The 13,995-nt window shown below is 39.6% G+C and overlaps 1 protein-coding gene across 2 annotated transcripts; it reads left to right on the top strand.

Annotated features, from left to right (window-relative positions):
- The first annotated feature begins 359 nt into the window (after window positions 1-359).
- Window positions 360-13,920, top strand: tmem42b (transmembrane protein 42b). Of its 2 annotated transcripts, none has more exons than XM_020707059.3 (3): window positions 360-571; window positions 10,010-10,156; window positions 10,407-13,920. In XM_020707059.3, exons 1-3 carry the CDS (start codon window positions 458-460, stop codon window positions 10,551-10,553), a joined length of 408 nt encoding a protein of 135 aa, XP_020562718.1. In that variant the 5' UTR covers window positions 360-457; the 3' UTR covers window positions 10,554-13,920. The 2 variants fall into 2 exon arrangements, with proteins under 2 accessions (XP_020562718.1, XP_004073995.1); XM_004073947.5 differs by lacking the exon at window positions 360-571 and adding an exon at window positions 8,147-8,529.
- The last annotated feature ends 75 nt before the right edge of the window (window positions 13,921-13,995 follow it).

The raw sequence follows: 13,995 nt of genomic DNA on the forward strand, positions 1-13,995 counted from the left end.
GCTTCCTCAAGTTAAGTCTTCGTTTGGTCATCACACCACGAGGACCACAGGGAGGAGGGAAGTTCTTGTTATTGAAGACCCGATTGAAAGAATTGCCGGCTATTAAAGGAAGCCAGACATTGATGCAGAGAAATCGAAGGAATGCCAAATGAAGCTCCACAGGACACTTAGCAAAAAACAGACGGATTCTGCTGCGCGGCGGCTGACGCGGCTGCAGAGATCGATACAGAAAGGAGAAGAACATCTCTAGGCTGGACAGTCGATGGTGTGGAAAAAGCTCCTGCCGTGAGTAGAGCAGGGGTCAGCTGCATCTCATGAGGACAGGCGGCAGGAGCTGATCTCTGATACGCTTCCTATCACCTTTTAATTTGAGTCCCAGACCCAACCTTCAAGCTGTTTTTGGAAAAGAAAAGTGACTTTAGAGGTTCTGAAACCCCTTCTGACATCACAAAGACAGATGTTGTTGTTTCTATTTCTTGTAGCCATCTTGGATTTTGATGGAGTTGAGATGAAAGAAATCTGTTTCGCCAAAGATCTCCACGCTTTGATCTACGATGGCCTGATGCAACACGTGAGCTTTTTCTCTTCCTGCTTGGAGCTGAGCTGCATTTACAGATACGGATCAACAGAAAGTAATAAAGAGCCCGAAATAGAAGTCGGTAGAAGAAAAATCATACTAATTTTCACCTTCAATCTCACATTTTATACAAATAGTAGGTGTTGAGCACATAATAATTATTTACATAAATACAAAAGAAGTAAAAGGAATTCCAACATTTTCAGTTTGTATCTATTTTTTAAATAATAATAATTAATTTTATTTATGGCGCCTTTATTGGAACCCAAGGTCGTTGTACATAATAGTGACAGTATGACATTAAAACAAACATTATATATGTGTATATATATATATATATATATATATATATATATATATATATATATATATATATATATATATATATAAATAATCTGCTAAGTTATCCTATCTCTGAGTGCTGTGTTTTATTTTTAATTTATTTTAGAATTATTATCATTTCTATTATTATTAATGGGTAAATGTTTCTGCCAAAGTCCCACTCTGATCAACTTTTGATCTATTTTCAAAGTGGTCTTTTTATTATGATGATGCTGTTTTTTGGTCAAAATCTAAAAACCTGTGTCGTTTTCTAGGACATAGTTTCTGTTGGAGTTTTAAGAAATTCACCTCTTGTGGGGGACAGCTGGCACAGAGAAACCCCGCCCCATCTTCAGCTCCCTATTGCTGAGAGGATGGGATCTGTGGCCCGCCCAGCGTATTTTACGTCTCACAAATACAATCTTTTTCATCCATACTGCTTTTTTTTGTCTGTTCCTGATTTACAGTACAGACCAAAAGTTGGGACGCACCTTATCATTCAAATAAATGGGAAACTTTAGGTCTATACTGTACATAAATTTGAATAAAGAAATACTCAGAAATGCAGTTTTGATCTTAAATGTCCTCAAACATCAGAAAAATGAACAATTTTAATTGAAATGGGTCTTTAATTATCCTGTTAAAATTGATTGTAACCAGCATTCTTGGACGTTTTTCATAAAACATACACTTTTTGAATCATTAGAGAAACAAAGTCATCCTTTCTTGGAAAATTAATGATGACCAATGGTTCCTCTTGACTGTAAATGAATCCTCTCTGCTCTGTGAGACCGGCTTCCCCCTGACAGAGCAGTGGAATCTCCTCCATCATTGTCCCGTGTCAGCCCCGGCAGATTGATGCCCTCTGCGGCCGGCTGAGGTCAACCCTCATCATTGTCTGCTGTCAGTCGGTTCACTCCACCACAGCCATTAAGCAGAAAATTAAAAATCATTTTTAAACGGGAAAACCTCAGGCTCCAGAGGTCTGCAACCTCTAACTTTTACAGCCTCAAATAAGCCCAGAACTCACATTTTCACATAGACAACTGTGCTGACTTCTTCTTTTCACTTCCTGGTTGCTTTTGTTCACCTGGGCCTTTCTAGCCAATCACCGCTCAGCTGAAAGACAGTAAAGTTATTTGTTCACTGACCCACCAATCCTCTTAAATTATGTTTGTGCTCTGAGATAACATCAATCTTATCTCTTACACAGGCCTTGGAGGAGAAAGTTGTGCTTAGTTTAACCCTTTCTCCTGTTTTTTGTGCACATAAGGAGCTTTTTCCCCTCCATAGTGTTGCATTTTTGACTAATTATGGCCTGCAGCAGACACTGTCTGCAAGGACCAGATCGTTTTCACAGACGGAAAAGTTTCTGCGCCTTCAAGCAAAGGTTTGACCACATTCCTGAAAACGTCCCAAAGTTTGCACACACCTAGTACCCAGTGAAAATGAATTTTGGGTGTAGTGCACGACCCAAGCCAAAAAAATGAATAATAATAATCAGTGACATCATGTCGAGCGATACTATTTAAAAAATGAACAATCGCTTATGGAGTCGAAAAAAATATTTCCAAATCCACAAATGAAACCAAAACACATCTGAAGTTTGACGATTTTCACTTTTTCCCACAATACTCACACATTTATTAACAGGATATTGTAAAAATTTAATGCATGGATCCCTAGCTAGAGTTGAACACGATTCTATAACACAAGATATGAATATATTAGAAATATGGGTGTGGCTAGCTATCAACCTGTATTGCCAAGGAAATCTAAAAGTTTACTTTTGCTGATTCTTCTGAAACTTACATGGATCTGTTCGGTATCCTTAGGCGACTAAAACATAAACTGATTGCCATGGAGATAAAATAAACAGAAAGGTCACCATTGTGACCTTGGTCAGTGACCAGCCTGACCAAGGTAGAAGGCTGCTTTTTGATCAGGCACTCTGAAGTTGATTAGGCACCAGACATCAAAGAAAACTAAACCCAGCTTTTATTCTGAAAGACAGGTCCCAATTTTCTCCCACAAAATGTTTTCAAATTTACCGCATCGACATGTTCCCACTTTCAATGGACCACAACATTTCAGGCAGAACTTCCTTTGAATGACACTTCCTTCGATGACACTCTTGGTATTTAGATTTGTTCCAGCCTTTAAACGTAATCTGCTGACTGAGATTCTGCTTCTTCAGAAGTCCTCCATCTGCTCGCATCTCTAAGCTCCGATGGGTCAACTTCTCTATCACCTCTGACATTTCTTAGCCTCCTGGCATCGCACGGACTGAACCTGCAGTCATTGATAAGACAGTCAGCCTAGTTAGTGCCTGTTTCAGAAGGTTACTGGGAACACGTGTGGGGAGCAGGATAGTTTTTGAATCAGGATTAAGTCAGAATTTGAAACAAGGGCAGAGCTTATCGGAGATCCTCTGTGGGAGTTTGTCTGTCCTTGTCCTGAAGTTATCAGTTTGGTGCCGCTCTGCCAGTCTCTATAATCTGCATATCAGAGGGAGTCTGGTTGAAAATATTGCACAGAGAGACTCTTCCCTCTCTTGGTTTGCTTCCACTTTCTGCTGACGCTGCTGCTTTAAAGAACAGCTGCAGCACATTAACATTTTTTGGACCTGTTGTATTTTCTTCCTGACATCCATGAAAATGGAGATAATTGTGACTGTGTTTGCTTTGGGAACTTTCTGTCTACTCTGCGGATTGTCTCTGCTGCTAGAAGCTTATCTCCTGTGTTTTTCTTTGCTTTTGTCCTCTGTTTCACATGAATGCAACACAATGGTAGCCAACAAATGGCTTCCCATTTATTTAAGATCTAAAATGAGCAGCAGACAGAAGAGCCTGAACTGAAACAAAAAGGCCTGCTCGGGTTTGTGGAAGAGTCTGCACGAATCCCAAAGATCAGCAGCCTGGCCAGTAGTGGGGCCATAGAAGGCAGGGTGGCAGCTAGGGGTGGGAAGCTTGAGGCACCTCACGATTTGATTGCGATTCAGGAGGCAGCGATTCGATTATTAAACATTCTAAATGCAGCTTCCTGTCATTATCTGAGTTTGGAGGACATGAGATTTTATCTGCCGGTCTTTGGTTATTAAATGAGCAGTTATTGTGAGGTACGACTCTTAGGCGTTTGAAGTTCAAGCGTCACACGATAATGCTATCCTGTCGGTTTTTACAGCTGCTGCCTTGACTTGACTGTTAGTAACGAACCGACGGGAAGGGATGTTGTATCTCGGCTCTAATGTCCTTTGCTATAAAAGCTTCAATTGACTTTGTTATACGGTTAGCCTTTTCTGACGACAGTGGAAGTATCTTTAGAATGTCCAATATGTGTTTTTGACCACTGAAAGTGCCTCCTCCGGATAGAAATGTACAATGTGATTTAGAAAATGTGTTCCCTTACACACCGCATGACTTTTATCCAAAGCCAATTGGCCATCAACACTGAAGTCAGGCTGGTCATGTGACAGTCAACCATGTTCGTGTGCTCTTCAAAAAATGTCAGAGTGAAAAAAAACCTGCGTTTAGTTTTGCTTGTTACTTTTACTTAAAATATAATAATTTTTACATTATCAATTATTTAAAATTTAAAAAACAATTCAGAATTGTTCATGGATTGTAAGCGATGCATCTGATAATCAGTTTTTTCCCCCCACTGGTGCTGGTTTGTGAGTCAACATGTGTCTGCATGCTTCTGCTTCCACTGGGCACCAACACATCTGTCAGATATCTACACTCACTGGCCACTTTAAGAGGTCCATCTTGTTATAACTGGGTTTGGTCCCTTTTTGCCTTCAGAAGTGTCTTAATCTGTGGTGGCATAGATTCAACAAGGTACTGGAAACATTCATCAGAGATTTTGGTCCATATGACATGGCAGCATCACACAGTTGCTGCAGATTTGCCGGCTGCACATCCATGATCCCAATCTCCCGTTCCACCACATCCCACAGGTGATCTATTGGGTTTAGATCTGGTGACTGTTGAGGCCGTTTGAGTCCAGTGAACTCATTGTCATGTTCAAGAAACCAGTCTGAGATGATTCCAGCTTTAGGACATGGTGCCTTATCCTGCTGGAAGTAGCCATCAGAAGATGGTACACTGTGGTCAGAAAGGGATGGACATGGTCAGCAACAATACTCAGATAGGCTGTGATGTTGGAAACATGTTCAATTGGTACTAAGGGGCCAAAAGTGTGCCAAGAAAAAATCCCCCACACCATTACTCCACCACTACCAGCCTGAACCGTTGACACAAGGCAGGATGGATCCATGCTTTCATGTTGTTGATTCCAAATTATGACACAACCATTTGAATATGGCATCAGAAATGGAGACTCAACAGACCAGACAACGTTTTTCCAATCTTCTATTATCCAGTCTAGGTGAGTCTGTGTGAATTGTGGCCTCAGTTTCCTGTTCTTAGCTGACAAGGGTGGTAACTATGGTGTGGTCTTCTGCTGCTGTAAGATATTTTAGTCAAACTATTCTCTAACCGGGCTGGGAAAGCTCATGCTGACAATGGTTTGGGAAAATAAAAGAAATTTCAAACAATCTAAACCGGAATCTGCTTTAAATGGTGTTGCATCTAAGTCAAACTGACTTTTTGTAAACTTGCACACATTACTCCCGCCAAACGTAACTAAAGATCAATTAAGAGTATAGGATGAGGTTGAGTTTTCTTCCTTTACAAATGTATTCCTTTCAGCCTCAAGTAAACTAAATTGAGGTCAGTTAGAGACACTTGCAATGACTTTGTGACCATTTGGAGATACATTTTATTTGTTTAATTATTTGAGCATCAGAAAATTCCGGAAAATGTCACGTCTAGCAGGAAGTTTTGAACTCTTAGATTTGTTATCAACAGTCGCAGCCAAACAAGACAGGACCTAGACTGGATCAGCTTCCTGTTGACCTGAGATTAGCTGCAGAACTGTTATGCTCTTCCTACAGTTTACTATATTTATGGCTTTAAAGTCATCCTGGTATTTTCATTTTAATTTGACCTCAGGATATTTTCCACTTAGATTAAGGAAAAGTTAATTGACATAAGAGTTTTTCCAACATTTAGGTGTGCGTCCTGACAGACCCAAAGGTCACAGAAGTCATTACACTTAAAACCTTCAGCCTGCTGACATATATTTATATTCAGATCATCTTGGGTGAGCCTGGAGCTCAAAAGTGGACAAAGATACAAGAAGGAAGTGTCAGATCTTGAGCAAAGGTGTCACTTGGGCTCTCAGTGGGCTCAATTATTGGTTGAGTGGAAGCAGAAGGATTCCAATTAGTGCACTAATTTGACACTTATGTTTGTCAGAAACTTTCCTATTAAGCAGACAAAGCACCTAATTGGTTTCAAAGTGTGGTGTACCAAAGATGATGGTTCCAGCCCAAATTTTCACAATTTTTTTTGTTCTGTTCACCTCTGCAGTGGCGTTTGCCTCCAACCTCATTTTCAGAGGACATTTGAAGCAGCAATTATAGTGAATCTATTACCTTTTGTGCATTAAAAAACAGTAATAATACTGATTTAATGTCAGAATGGACTCATCTCAATGTCGTACAACAGTCAAACTGGGGCAGCATTCGTCTGCATTTCTGTTTACAGACTACTTAACATCCACAGCAGGGCAGTTGGACACTGCCCCATTCCGGTACAATGAAAGGAAGATCAAAAAAATAGTGCAATTATTCACAGAATCTGAAAAGTTAAAAAAAAATCCCAAAAAGTTAGAGAGCTATCAAAATTTTCTGCATTTTTTTTTTGCGTTTTTTTATATTGAATTTTTAGGAAAATGTAATATAAAAAGTCACTGATTTTGAACACTGACTGTTTGAAACAGACAGGAAAATAACTTTGTGTGTTTTTATTCAAGATTAAATGGATCTTTTGCAGAAAAGAATGACACACGAGTTTGAAATGGCAGACGTAAAGTTCACTCTAGACTCTGCACTGACAAAGAAACCCATTGTTGAAAAGCATAGATGTTTGCTGCATGTATTAGCCAGCAGCCGGTAAAGGACCTCTGCTGTTACACAGAGTTTTCATTTTATTCCTGTTAACCAAATGACACAGTCCGTTCTTCTCCACCAGGTGAAAAGGAAAAACCTCATTATTGCCGCCTCTACTTGAAGACCCACGCCAATTGAAAATGGGGTTTTTGGTGTTTTTAACATGTTCTTGGGGCACTTTTCTGATGTTGGAGGACATTTATAAAGAAAATTAAGCCCAAAAATGCATTTCTGAGTATTTCTTCACCTAAATCTTTGTGAACCAGGAGAAGATGAAAAAATGCAGTTGGAAAAAGATTAAAATGCATCCATAAATCATGATCAAAATAATCCCCCTTTACCACTTTAATCAAAAAACTATTTAGAACATTATGTCTTTTTAAATTTAAACAAAATCATTTATAGATCATAAACATTATATTTTTAACTGAACTACATTTATTATGTTTTTCTATTCCATAAAAGCTAAATTTAAAACATTGAAAGCTATCTTCTTATTTTTGTCCTTTGCAACAAATACACCCAAATCGTTGCTCTTCCACCACCATGCTTAACCTTTGTAAAGTACTCAACTACACTAATTGTTTGCTTGAAACAGCAGGGTTTCCTTTAACAAAAACTAGATTCAAATGAATTCAATGAAGAACAAAGTGACCTTTGGACACTATATATGTTTTATTGCCTCTTTCTCCTTTTATTGATGCCAAATAGTAAACTCTCTGATTATTCCCTTTTCTGATTTAAGTCCTAAATCAATTTATTTAGCGGAAATACTTACTGAAAAAGTGACATCTCCATCTACTTCATGTTTAGTTACAGCCTGATGAAGATGGAGGCCTGTCTCCATTACAACGCCATGATTGATAAGCTCATTACACTCCCTAACATTCACTGCGCTAAATCCATTAGAAGAAATTCATCAGGAGAATTATTCCTGTTCAACTTCTCTTTCAGGCTCAACTTTCTAAAAGGACACAGTGGGATGGGTGGAATGCTCCCAGCTTTGTCCATTGGTTAGATGCAGCCTGATTTAAAATGATGACCCTTTCTACCGAAGCTAAATACAAGCAGTCTGTCTATCACAGGAGTTCAAGCCAGGCTTTAAAAGGCTGGGTTTGGCAAAAAAATAAAACATTTAAAAAAAAAGAAATAAAAAAAATTAGGCTTTTTTTTAACAGATTTGAGCTAAAAATAATAATAATAATGTGTAAAAATTTGGCATATATCATTTAGCATTGACGAACTACATTTCCCAGAGTTCCAATCGGCCTCTCGTGGGTGTTGTTTGAGCGCCCCCGGACGGCCGCGGGTACAAAGTGCAGGAAAAGGTTCCCGTTCTGACAGTGAGCCATGCAGACAGGCTGCGCAGCGGCAGCAGACATGTAAGGCGGGAAGGGATCAAAGGCGGCCCGCAGGAGAATGTGTCATCCTCGCTATCATGTTCCCGGGAGTTTTCTATGCACTGCTGGCGGGGTTCCTCGGAGCCGTGGCGTCGTCGTCGGCCAAGCTGTCCCTTGGAGCCGACTACCTGAAGGGAGTCTGTGAGAGCGGACTCCGGACGTGGGGGGAGCAGCGGAAATTCAGGCACGCGGACGAAACCAGCGCGTGTGATCGGGTGAGCTTAAAGTTGTGTCCGCGCCTCAGACGGTGAGCACGCGGGGCGGACGGGGTGGGAGCGTTGGCGTCCGTTTTCAGCACCACGGACAGCGTCACGAGCCGCGGCTGAAGGACACCGCGGTGACAGTCTGTCCCCTGCAGGGGGCGGGGCGGAGGGGGTCCGGTTTCTCACCAGCCTATGACCTTCACCCGCCCTGGTTACGTCATTCTGCCGCGCCAGAAACATCTGCAGATGGACGAGACCACTGAGGAAAAACAAGAAATATTACGGTTGAATATTCCCTTAAACGTGTATGAAATGTGACGTTTTGTTAACAAAAACAGTCCATAGATGACAAAAAATAAATAACATTCAACAGAAAAATATTGTTTGCAATATGCCTTCCAAATAGACAAAATAAAATATAAATCATATTAAAATGTAGGATTAAATGCTGTAGTTTGGTGATTTTCCGCTTGAGTGTTGCCAAGTCAGTTTGTTATGCCTGTTGTAAATTAGCTAACTGTTCAAACTAGTCTACTGTTCATAAAAGTGCAATATTTGTGGAAGAAAAGTACATTTATCCTGCTAATTGAGGCCAGAATAAACAGTAGAAACCTCTAGGGAGTACAGGTGGATTAAGATAGATAAATACTGTATTGAGCCCAAGGGAAATTGCATATTTTAATGCATTAATAAATTAATACTTTTGGTTGGACTAATTTTAAATTGCAGCCTAATTTTCTTCAAACTGGTATAATAATAAGATCCATGCATAAGCCTGTCTTGGCTGCTTTTGGGCGAAGGTGGGGAACATCCTGGAAAACAAACAGACCTATTATTTATTCAAATTGTTAGCATTTTTCTTTAAAGTCAAAGACCTACACTGGGGTGATAAAAGAACTGCACATGACCCTAGTCTAGACTCTAGAGCATCAGGTTGCAGACTCTGGACTAAAGTATAATTGCTATACTTATGATAATACTCAAATATATTGAATGCAATAAACTTTAGGTATAATACATTTTGCTAAGGATTTACATGTATAAAAACATGTATTTTACACCAGTGTTGTCATGTTTACATTCAATAGTGAAAGGGGAAATAGGACGACAGAGCACCAAAGTCACTGTGGTAGAAAAAGTTGGTTTTTTTGCATTTTTCATTCAGGTAAATCTGCTGCTGTAGAATGATCTTGTATTTTATTTTGAAAGGAACTTTAATGTGCTGTTGTTCAAAGTAAAAAGTTAAAATAGTTAAAAACTTGATTGTAGAAAAACTATATTTTATTAGTGAATGGCTTATTGGTTGCAAAAGCCTAAATAAGGTGTATTTTTTTCTAAACGGTGACTTTCTCGCTGGGTTCTGGTCTGTAAGAAACTGGACCTAATGGTTGTATTAGCCTTAAAAGTTAGAGACCCCCAATCTAAGCAAAATACTGTTTCCATCGCTTCCATAATCAGTCCAGAATGTTAACATGTATTTGTTTTTTTCTAGCTCCACATCCCCTTGAGGCTGCTGTGTGGTGGGCTGCTGTTCACCTGCAACGCTGTGATGTGGACCTTCCTCGCCAAAGCGCTCAGGTATTCCTCCTCCTCCACCCGAACCACTGTGACCACCACTGCCTCCAACTTCATATCTTCCGTAAGTACCTGGCACGGCTGCTTTTCCTTCATTTCTGATCTCATTCATTGTCCTGGCAAATTAGTTTTCAGCAGAATGGAGGGAGGAAAATTAATTTGAAGGACCTAAAATCTCTTCTCCCTAATGTACGCTGTTCTATTTTAAAAGTAGGCTGAAGTTTTTCAGATTGCCTTCTTGGTTTTATCTTTTTTTGTTTCTTTCTTTTTGTAAATTTAAATTTAATTCCTACATTTTTTTCTCTCCGTTGCAGGCTTTCTTGGGGCAGCTGATCTTTGGAGAAGCCCAGATAAAGTTGTGGTGGGTCGGGATCTCTTTGACCTTCTCTGGTTTGTTGGTCCTTCAGCGGGTGTCCCCTCAGGATGGACGGCAGAGCGCTGTCCACACGAAGGACGAATAACACACAGACTCCACGAACAGGCTGTCACCTCCTCTGATTTCAGGCAGAACCAAAGAAATCCAGAACTAATATACTATTAATGTTTTATTCTGAAAAGCAAAAAAAAGGAAAAAATCTGCTGACAATGTTGCCGTCTTCCAGAAAGAAGAAAGGATGGTGGGACCGTTCCGTTTTTAAATCAGATGAGATTTTCAGCCTGTCCTGTTAAAGCACAGTCCTTACCAGGGGTTCAGCTTCCAGCATCAAAAAGAGGCAAAAATCTTTCCCACTTTATGCCACAAACTGCACAAAAGAGTAGAGAGTTAGGTGGGGGGGGGGGGGGGTGTCTTAATTTGTTTCCAGGAAGAATAAACCATTTCTGGACATTTCATGTTCGTCAGCAGGAGGTTAGAGTCCCACTCCGATCAATTTTGATCTATTTTCAAAGCCCTTCACAGTGTTTTTTTCATTATGATTATCTCGTTCTCAGCCAAAATCTAAAAATCTGTCGTTTTCCTGGACTTAGTTTCTCCAGAGCAGCAGGGGTTTCTTAGGAAATTCGCTCCCGTTACTGAGAGCTCCCTGTTTACATGCTCTGACATTAGCAGTGCATCAAAAAAGCCGAGCGATATCAGACCTATCCCGCTGTACAGGTAGGAGCCAGATTCCAGCCCCGACACAGAAAACAAAGACATTCATGGATCGTGTCTTCTTCTTTTCAAGCTGTATTTTTCTTGACAAAGAAATATTCAGAAATGTCCTTTTAAGCTTAATTTTTATTATTTTTTTTGTCCTCCATCATCAGAAAAATGCCATAAGAACATGTTTTTTTCATCGGAGTGGGTCTTTAAAGTTTTAATAAAAAGCTGGATGAATAGAAAAAGTAAATACATCAACAGAAATTGCCCGGTGAGCCTGGAAGCACCAGGCCAAAAATGTCTGTGCAGTGGTGGACAAACATGAAACTTTAACGAAGAATTCCTTCTCATTCGTGGTTAGACAGAGTTGCTTACACTTGTAGAAAACCACAAAACTTTATTTCTAATAACATTTATGGTTCCTACTTTGCTGTCGTTATTTATTCATTGACAAAGTGTGGAGGAGAAGAGTTTAGGAAGCTAACAGGCTGAAACCAGCTGTATTGGGGATTTCCTCACAGCGTCATTTGTTTGTGTGTGTCACTGATTTCCCAGCTATCAACCTGCTGCTGTGGCGCTAAAAAGGCTCTTTCCAGGTGAGGATTTGCTGTTTGTTTCCTTAAACTTCCTGTTTCAACAGGAAACACACTACATCTCTTATTTTGAAGGGGCTGTCCTTTCATTTTAAGATACATTCGAGCTCAAAAGCAAACTGGAAAGTCGGTCCAGACTGTCATTTTATTTAATAACTGTGTTTTTCTACATCAAATTCTTTAGTGTTCAGTTTTTTTGTTTGTTTTTTGGAGTTTGCCGGCTGCAATAAGACTGAATTTTCTCATAGCACTGTGATCTGTTAAAAACCTGGAAGGAAAATGTCTGTACATAAAGTGTAAATATGGAGGCATTGACCTTAAAAATATGTTAAACAAAAAAAGAAAAAGCATCTGGATTGTTTGGAAACTTATGAATGCGTTATGGTAGCTATAATATCCCAGAGCAGCAATGCACACATGAACCAGCTGTTCTTCCAGCTGTTGCTGTGCGCTTTCATGTGATTTCTGCAGGTTTCCCTCCTAATGTGACAACATGACATAAAACTTCCATCGAGCTTCATCACATTTTAGCCTGTAGACTCCAGTCACAGTAAACCTCAACCCTGTGTCACTTTATTTGTATTTTCTTGACATTTTTCAGAAGCAGCCGTGATAAAAATCAAGAATACTGCAGCCCTGAATATTGTGTCATAAAATCTGAATTACAGTTTTTTTTCTTTACAAAATAGTACAACAAAACCAGGTTTTTTTAAACCCCTTCCAGTCATCTTGTTGCCGTTATTCTGGTCCGCAGTCGTCCTGGACTGAAGAACCAGACTGTTTTCACAATTCTTCTTGCGCATTTGGAGCGCAGCAGCAGGGCGGTCGACCTCTTATTGGAATATTGCAGGTTCAGTTACCGCTTTGCCATAAGTGGAAGTATCCTTGGGCAAGACACTCAACCCCCACCTTGCCTCTGGTGGAAGGTTGGTTCGGCAGCGGAGCCGCCATCTGTGTGTGAATGGGAATGTGAAGCACTTTGGGCCTTCAAGGAAGGTAGAAAAGTGCTAAACAAGTATATCCCATTTAGCATAAATGCATCCCCACACACACTAAAAACTAACTGCACGGATCCAGTTATACAAAAAACAACAAAATACATCGAAACTCTTGTATTTTTTGTCACTAATTACACAAATTGATTTATTTCTAATCCTTAAAAATGTCTAAGGTGTAGTAACTTGTTAGGTTAAGGTTTTGTCGTTTTTTTTATGTGCGAGCAGGAAAATTATCAGTTTTTGTTGGTTTAAACACTAAAGGAGCCTATAACAGAGAGCAACAACAAAACATTTATAAAATCACGTCTTTATGCAGCCGTTCTTTACGTTACGAGTCGGCCTGATGTCATAGAAAAAAAGCACACAGGCAGTTATTAAGATTTAGACTTTAGACGATAAATTCCCTCCATTACCGTTTCTACATGTGGCTCATCCCTAATAATGGGTTTTATTTCTCTTTTGTTGATATTTTCTTCTGTTTCTTTCGGTATATGTGCATTACTGCTCTCCATCATCCACTCAGAGTGGATGTCTTTCCGGCTTTAATCTTTTGACCTTAAAACATAAACGTAAGTAAAATGTAGTAAAATATAACAAAAAGTTTGACTGAATATTAAAAAAAAAGCGAATTAACAGAATCCCTTTCTGGAGTCGGGGGGTTGACTAGGAGGCGTAGGTGTAAATATATTTGGGGACGTGTCCATTTAAAGTCTATAGGTTGAAGCAAAAATGTATGGCACGGGTAAAACAAACTGGACTTTTGTGAATCTAAACTAGAATGGAAGTATTTCCACTTTCCTGTCAGTAAATACGATCTTCAGCAGAGGTTTAACTTTGTGTGTCCGTCACACTGACAAGTTCCCCTTTTTGCTGTGCTTTGAACAGATCCTCCTTTACATGAAAGTGTTCAGTGCGAAAAGCCCAGCATGAAGCTCAGCAAACACGCATGTTGGATTTTCCGGTTGCAGTTTTGGAAATCTGGAAGCTGCTGCTCTGTGGTCAAACCTAAACGTGACGTTGTCCAAGCCGCTCACTGTGTGTGAAGCAGACATTTGTAGGAAGTGTGTAACCTTTCCTTAGAAAATGTAAACGAGCATTTGTGGAAAGACACTGTAAAAAATAAAACACTGTTCAATTATTCAATAAACATATCATTCAATTGGTGTTTTTGGATTTCTCTTTTAGTATTTTTTAACCACTTTCAGAATATTTTCATTCAAAAAAAGATGAAGAA

This window comes from Oryzias latipes, chromosome 11, assembly GCF_053564925.1.
Source record: "Oryzias latipes strain Hd-rR chromosome 11, Olatipes_Hd-rR_3.1".
Taxonomy (NCBI): Eukaryota; Metazoa; Chordata; class Actinopteri; order Beloniformes; family Adrianichthyidae; genus Oryzias; species Oryzias latipes.

Bases quoted from the DNA above. Each gene is read 5' to 3' on its own strand.
- tmem42b (XM_004073947.5), top strand. From the start codon at position 8,353: ATGTTCCCGGGAGTTTTCTATGCACTGCTGGCGGGGTTCCTCGGAGCC. The intron at 8,530-10,009 runs GTGAGCTTAAAG...GTTTTTTTCTAG, and splicing joins AAACCAGCGCGTGTGATCGG to CTCCACATCCCCTTGAGGCT. The intron at 10,157-10,406 runs GTAAGTACCTGG...TCTCCGTTGCAG, and splicing joins CCTCCAACTTCATATCTTCC to GCTTTCTTGGGGCAGCTGAT.